At 37.3% G+C, this 7,414-nt stretch overlaps 1 protein-coding gene across 1 annotated transcript in view; it reads right to left on the bottom strand.

The window, feature by feature from the left end:
• Positions 1-4,550, bottom strand: part of LOC109840828 (G patch domain-containing protein 8) — a 6,464-nt gene extending 1,914 nt beyond the window's left edge. The window contains exons 1-4 of the mRNA XM_020409610.1: positions 4,403-4,550; positions 2,738-2,868; positions 2,229-2,424; positions 1-33 (exon numbers count right to left, since the gene is read on the bottom strand). The exon at positions 1-33 is cut by the window's left edge and continues 107 nt beyond it. Of these exons, the coding sequence (XP_020265199.1) occupies positions 1-33; positions 2,229-2,424; positions 2,738-2,809 (301 nt within the window). The 5' untranslated portion in view covers positions 2,810-2,868; positions 4,403-4,550. The remainder of the gene's footprint in view (positions 34-2,228; positions 2,425-2,737; positions 2,869-4,402) is intronic.

Below are 7,414 nucleotides of genomic sequence, written 5' to 3'. Positions count from 1 at the left end.
CCCTAATACCGGCCTTTATTGGCTCCACAATGCCTGCATATTCCAAAATGAATATTAAACAGAAATGTATCTGGATTAATATTGGAGCATTCAAATTAGTGGAAGTGCAGACATGTGATAATGCTCTTTGTTAGGCTCAACCACATTAGATTCTCTCTCAGTAATATTATTTGCTATAAGAAGTGCAAATTAACAATTTTTTAGCAATCAAATAGCACAGTAGCTTTCGTCTATTGGTAACTTTAAGATCATGTTGCAAGTTTCAGGACCTGCTGAGATGAGGTATGCTTTCTAACTAAACACTCGAGTTATAGGTTAGCAGATTAATGTTGCCTGTTGAAATGCTATTGTCCATTACATTAGCTTCAGAAATTATTCATTAAATTATTTGTATTTATTAGTTGAGCACAATGAGTAGTCATTTAGTATTATTTCATTTATTTCAAAGAGTCCTCTATAATAATCTATCATTTCCATTTCGCATGAACTTATAAACAAATTTTCTAGATAGATCTACACTCAGTTGAAATGCTATTGCCCATTTCATAAGCTTCAGAAATTATTCATTAAATTATTTATATTTGTTAGTTGAATACAATGAGTAGTCATTCAGTATTGTTTCATTTACTTCATATAGTTCTCTATAATAATCTGTCATTTCCATTTTGCGTGAACTTATTCACAAATTTTCTAGATAGGTCTACACTTGTTCCCCTCTTTCTTTTTCTCTGTTTTCTTATTTTGCGGATTTTCCTTTATTTACTTTGATTTTTCTCTTTCATTTCTTCTGTGGTTTCCAGATCCTGCATGCAACCAATACAAGGTGCAAATGTCATATGAGTCAGTGTGTTACATGCTTTCAAGTGCCAAATTCTAGAGATCATTCTTGCTGCATTGCAATTCTTTGCTCTTCATCTACAAGCAGCACTGCTTTATCATATACCCTCTGAATTTACTTGGACTGACTTGAATTATCAAATGACAGGTTGACACCATCAACATGATAGCTCCAGATGCGTAGGACTCTCAGTCATACCTGCAACATTATGAGTTTTGTACAGATTTTGATTGATCAAGGTATTGGAGCCTAATTATTACTACTCGAAAGAATGAGAACAATCCCTCACCACAAAAGAAAAACATAAAAACTAAAAATAAACCATCTATTGCCTGGGCAGATCCCTTTTATATCCACAAATCCAATATAAAAACGATACGCGATTACATGTGACTCCATAAACAAATATCAGAAGATTATAGCAACACGTTGTAACAGTGAAATATAAGATCGTTGATTCGTCAGCATTCAGACACATGATATACACATGCAAGTAAATTTTTGGACAAAATAACCAAATCCCCCTTAAACTGTTGGTCAACACTCAACTTCCCCCCTAAATATCAGTTTGCCTATTTTACCTCTTAAAAACTGTGTATAGGCTGAATGTGGTCATTTTCTTAGTCCCGGGTCAAATGATGCGGCAGTTAGGTAAATTGATACTTTAGGAGGGAAGTTGAAACTCACCAATACTTTAAGGGGGTAGTTGGTCATTTGTCCCAAAATTTTTTATAGGAATTCCGACCCATGTTGTGTTCAGAGCAGTTGCTCAAAGCAGATTTGACCCAATTATGGAACCCAATATATACGTTACGGGTCCTGCACTTAGCTTGCATTCCATGCCATATTTAAAATGGATCAACACTTCAAAAAGTTTCATATTAGAAAAAACCATATAACAGCAAGATGAACATCAAGAAAATTAATTCTTTTATATGAAAAAGGAACTCAAAAAAATTAAGCAATGGAGAAGTTCACTAGAAGGCGCATAATATAATATGCAAAATCCCCAACAAACAACAGAAGTAAAAAAAGATGAAGCTTCAGTCGAATCAGTCCCCTGCCAAATAACGAGAAAAAAAAGGAAGAAATTTTACTCTCCTAGACTATAGATCAGAGGCTACTGGAAGTTTCTGTCTCATGGATGAACAGATGTTGGCAGAAAAAAACTGATAAAAATGTTTCATATAGAACAGAGATAAACTGAGGTTACAATGTTATATCATAACAAGCAGGTAACTCAGCACTGCTACAAGCCAACAGATTAACAGGCTCATGGCCTACCACCACCCCAGATAAATAATATCCTAGGACCAAGAATGCAAATGCTTCATGGAGGCAGTCATATAAATGTAAAGGCATGAAAAAAGAACTGCTTAAACAAAAGTACCTTGCTCATCCTTGCCAAGGCCCTTGCCTTTCCAACCCATTTTCTGAAGAAGCCTATACCCTATGTTGGTGGACGTGAGTTGAGTATCCAAAGATGCTTGCTCCAGGTTATCTGTATCCAGATTTTCTGTGGGCTTGTGATTTATTGGTAGGCGGAAATCTTCCCCCCAGTCCTCAGTAACTGAATTAGAATAATCCTGTAATACCAAAAGAAAACAGGGATAATATTTAAGCGTTCTCACATGTCCGTTCTCTTGCAAACGCAAAGAGGAAACATATATTAATTTCATGAAGCAGTTTGTTGATACACAGAACAAAAAAAGTACACTGACAGCTATAGATAAAACGTATAATGAATTAAAAAAGTAAGCTTTTAAAGAAAAACACCTGCAATCAGAAATGTTAATTCTCTGGAAACCAGTGAGAGAAGTTCAAATATTTACTCTGAAGTCAATGGCAGTTCCTATCTCAAGTTTCTTAAATTACAAGACCAGTGCACAGAGTAATCACCTCTCTAGCATCTCTTGGGTGGCCATCCGGGACAGTTGTTTCCAGTCTACGACCATAACCTCTGCCTTCCATTTAGAATTGCTTAAATAAAGTGTTTAGTATAACCTCAGCGGACTTACAGCCCCAACATCCTAACATAAAGATAAAAAAGGCAATCAGTAATGAACAAGTATGTCAAGGCAACACCAAGAATGCAAACATACTGAGATTTATAGATGGAAAAGTAAGAATGGGACTGATAAAACAAAATTTAAACTACTCATTAACTGTTGGTGCAAAACATGAAAACAAATTGTATATAAACTTCATTTTTAAAACATTACTGCAATTGTAGATAAAACTCCTAGGTGTCATAACATTACTCAAATCAAAGAAAATTATCTGCAGTAAAATTGAATTGGAAGGAAATTTCATTTAACTCTATTGATGTCTTTATTCCATCAGATTGGTTGATTCACCACATTTTCATCTACAAAGTGGACTTATTTCATTTCTTAAACTACGGAATGATATGAAATCTTCTGCAAGCAAAATCACACACAGAAGGGTGGACAAATTAAGCAGAATTGGAACAAACAAACAAAATTAGTGCACAGTTGAGAAAAGAGATGAAGAGATAATTTACTTTGAACCAGAATTCTCCCCAGAAGGAATTAATGACGATTCATTTCAACTGATTACAAGACCAAAGATTTATTTCCTTTCGGTGACGACTAGATGACTCCTAATAAGAAATCCTTAAGACACAATAGCTAAGAGTTACCTAGACGTGACTAGTTTTAGCTAAATTCATTCAATCATCCATCATAACAGGAAGATCACGGATGATAATACTTCTAAAACTAAAACATGATGCTTAAAAAGGAGAAAAGACTCCATAGTTTTATGTGACTTTCGAACATCCATTAAACTAAGGGCAAAGTTTACAATATTTTATATCATTTTAGGTGGGTTGGAATATATAGAGCGATTAAGGGGCAACAATGTCCAAAATTTAATGATCGTGGTTGAAATTAAAATGTTCAGATCCATGAATTGCAATATACTAATGACAGGATAAGCAATAATATTCATAGTAAGTCAGAATTTACTTAACTTAAGGTCAATACGAGGCAAAAGCTAATATGACTGGGGCATCTACAAAGTAACCAAATAATGATAGAATTATAGTTGAGGACAATAGGTAACGAGAAGCGTAAATGATTATTGGTTATCATGTAGCACATCCAAAAGTCTTACATTCTTCCAGTTAGAAGTAAAATTCCATTATCCAATACTAACAATTGAAAACTGGTTCCTTTGTCAATGTTGTGTAGAATTTATTTCTTTTTCCCAATTATTTTCCCTCTTTCAATTTTCATCAGAACAAGACACGTCCCAAATCATCATTTGAAGTTTTATCTTTGTTCATCCTCTCTACATTCAAATCAATCAATTGCCTCAACAATGACTCACCAAAATCACAAGATAGCTACAAGATATGAAACCTAAGTGACAACTGAGATACTCGACCCAAAATACTCCACGAAGCGCAACACGATTCCACTACTAACTAGTGATTAAATTGAAACAAACAAACAATAAAATGCTTAATTTAGACGCAATGGGATCAATAATAGAAGAGATAGCGACAATTGATAACAAAATTAAGACAGGAAAGAGAACCTGGCACGCAAAAGAACGGAGGAGGAAACCCTAGGGTTTCGATCTGTCGATTTATGGAGAGAGAAAGAGAGCTAGGGTTTACGACCTGTGGGATTAGAGCGACGAGACCAAGAGCCGACACGCGAGATTGACCCGTCACGACTTAGGCTTGGGTAAATTAGCACCCGGTCCCTGACTTCCCTGATGATTAGCTATAGGGCCGATGCTTGTTCCATGGGCTGGGCTTGAGTTGTTATCCTCTTTTACTTGGGCCTCACGTCGGCCCAAATTGTGCTTCTCTTCGTTTCAGAGTAAGTCCTTGCGCAAAGTAGATAGATACACAAATGACTCTGCACTTAGGGGGTGTTTGGAAATCTGAAAGTGAATTTAAAATATGTAAGTTTTTTTTTGTAAATAACTTTTTACATTCATGTCAGCACGCAAGTGAAATACAGTGTTTGTTTGAAAAATTAAATTATCATCGAAAGTGCAATGTGAAGATAATGTGACAAAATAAGATTAATTAGAGAGTATAATTAAAATCATTTAATTAAATTAGTTACATTTTTATCACTTTCATATGACTTCACCATTTTTTTAAGGGAAGTCAAAATTACATTAAATCATATGTGGTAATTTTCTTGCATCTTACTTTCATAACCACTTACATGAAAACAAACACCTTAATTGTTAAATGAAAGTAACTTTTTCATTTTCATCTTTCAGTTGCCTGCAAACAAACACTCCCTTAATTCGACACGTTAAATGCACAGACTCAAAAAGATGATGGGCGACGCCTATAATTTTGACACGTTAACTGCACCGATGCCGCACCTAATTCATCACAAGATCATCTTTCATACAGGTTCACTCCTTTTCCCCTCAAATATAGGCTAGTTCTCCTTTTAAAAGAAGGCTGTTTAAGTGCTTTATTCACCTTCAGTAGTTTTTACTTCTTTTCTAAGATGGATCGACAAGATGATCAAAATTTCAAAATATTACTTTTTCGGACAAGACAATTAATTTAATGTTCAGCAAGGGAATAAAAAAAATTTAATTTCTACTCCCACTTGTTTTTACCCATGAATTTTTTACTCCAACTGAATTTTTTTTTAACTTTCGGGACGAGAAGTACAAAGAAATTGACTGGAGAGTCTATTATGGAGCTACAATTCACTAATTAAATATTCTCACTCAGCGGGCTCCTGAATGATACTACTCCCTGAATGATACTAATTATTTTAAGGAAAAATTGCTTCTAGCCCCCAATTTCATTACAAGTGTTTCACCCCCTTCCAAGACTTTTTCAACGCTCCCAAAACCCCCAAAAATAAAGTGATAATTCTTTGAGCCCCCAAAACACAAAACCCAAGTGATTAAAATATGTGAAGACCATAATATCATTTCTCTTCCTCAAACTCCCCTTCCTCAGGAACCCCTTGTTCAAGTACGGCATCAACACAATGCAACAAATACCTCGCCGGTGGAACAGAGACGATCCTTTCCCGTTGGAAACACTTCCATCCGCAGTGATCAATGAAAGAAACGAGGAATTGTTGGTAGGGAAAATTGTAAAGAGAAGAATAAAGAAAATTAAACTTTATTTCTTTGATTCCGATTACAATTCGATTACAAAAGAGAGGAGAACGAATTTGGTTTTCCCCTTTGTTTAAAACTGGGTTCTTCTTGGTGGCGATGGAGTGCCTCCCTCGAATGCTCGCGTCGAGTTTGCTCTCCGTTGACGATCCGCACGTCTTGATTCACTGGAACGATGTCTTCTCCTCACGATTTTGAACGAGTTTTAACTCTATGAAAGAGTTGATTTGAACCGAAAATCGGTTAATAAGCCAAGGCTGAAAAAGCACTTGTTGCAGATCTCCCAAGCTCTAGAAAATGCTCCAAGGATCTCCTCTGCTGCCCAGTTCTCAGATCCGAAAATGCCTAGCCTCTTACAGTTCTTGGAACTAGAAAATCTCCAACCGAAAGGGACCCCTAACTCAGTTGAGTTTACCCTATTTATAGGGAATTAAGGGGCATAACCGCCCCCTTAATTCTCTCCATAATGGGGTGTAACCGCCCCCAAATCGTGGGAAACGATTTTAGAACCGTCAGCTCATGTTGAATGAGTCAAACGCCCACGTTGGCGTTCAGGATCCTAACTTCGCCTCTTAGAATTGAGACGCGGAGTTGGGTACCCGCAGGGCGTAGAAAAACGCGAGGGTCGACCTTGGCGTTTTTGCTGTTGTGACGCGGGGTTCGACCCTGGCGTTTTGATGTTGTAACGCAGGTTTCGACCTTGGCGTTTTTGATGTTGTAACGCGGGGTTCGACCCTGGCGTTTTGATGTTGTAACGCGGGTTTCGACCTTGGCGTTTTATGTTGTAACGCGGGGTTCGACCATGGACGCGGGTTTCGACCTTGGCGTTTTACTGTTGATACACGGGGAGGACCTCCGCGTCTTGCCTTTGTCATAGCGTTGCAAAGATCATTGTCTTGTAATCTTCGTCTTGGCTCCTTAAGAATATGAGAGTCGTCAGATTGTAACTCCCGATGTTGATTGTGAAGGCCGTTGATTAGAGCTTTCATCAGTTGTCGTGAAGATCGTCAGATTGTAACCTTCAGCGATCTACGTGAAAGTCTTCAAATTGTAGCCTTCTGGAAGTCGTCAGATTGTAACTTCCATCATCGGTGTTTGATGGGGGATAAGCTATCTATTGTGAGTCAGATTTTAACTTCCATCATCGGTGTTTGATGGGGGATAAGCTATCTATTGTGATTTTTAGACAGCCTACAGAACCCCCTCCAAAGTTTTCGAAAGTTCGCGGTTGACTGGGACGAATTTTCGGAATACTTTGGATCTCAACTCTGATCTTGGAGCTGTTGATTCCTTGTCACAAAGGAGTTGTTCTCTGCACTCGCTTCGAAAGCAGCTTGGTTGAACGGATTTTCCATGCAGGACCTGTGTGAAGGTATGTGCCATAATCCTACTTCTGGAATGTGGGGGTGAACCCTACATTTTGAACTTGAGATGCGA

The sequence above is a fragment of the Asparagus officinalis genome, chromosome 5, assembly GCF_001876935.1.
Source record: "Asparagus officinalis chromosome 5, Aspof.V1, whole genome shotgun sequence".
NCBI lineage: Eukaryota > Viridiplantae > Streptophyta > Magnoliopsida > Asparagales > Asparagaceae > Asparagus > Asparagus officinalis.
This window is presented reverse-complemented; position numbering and strand designations above follow the sequence as displayed.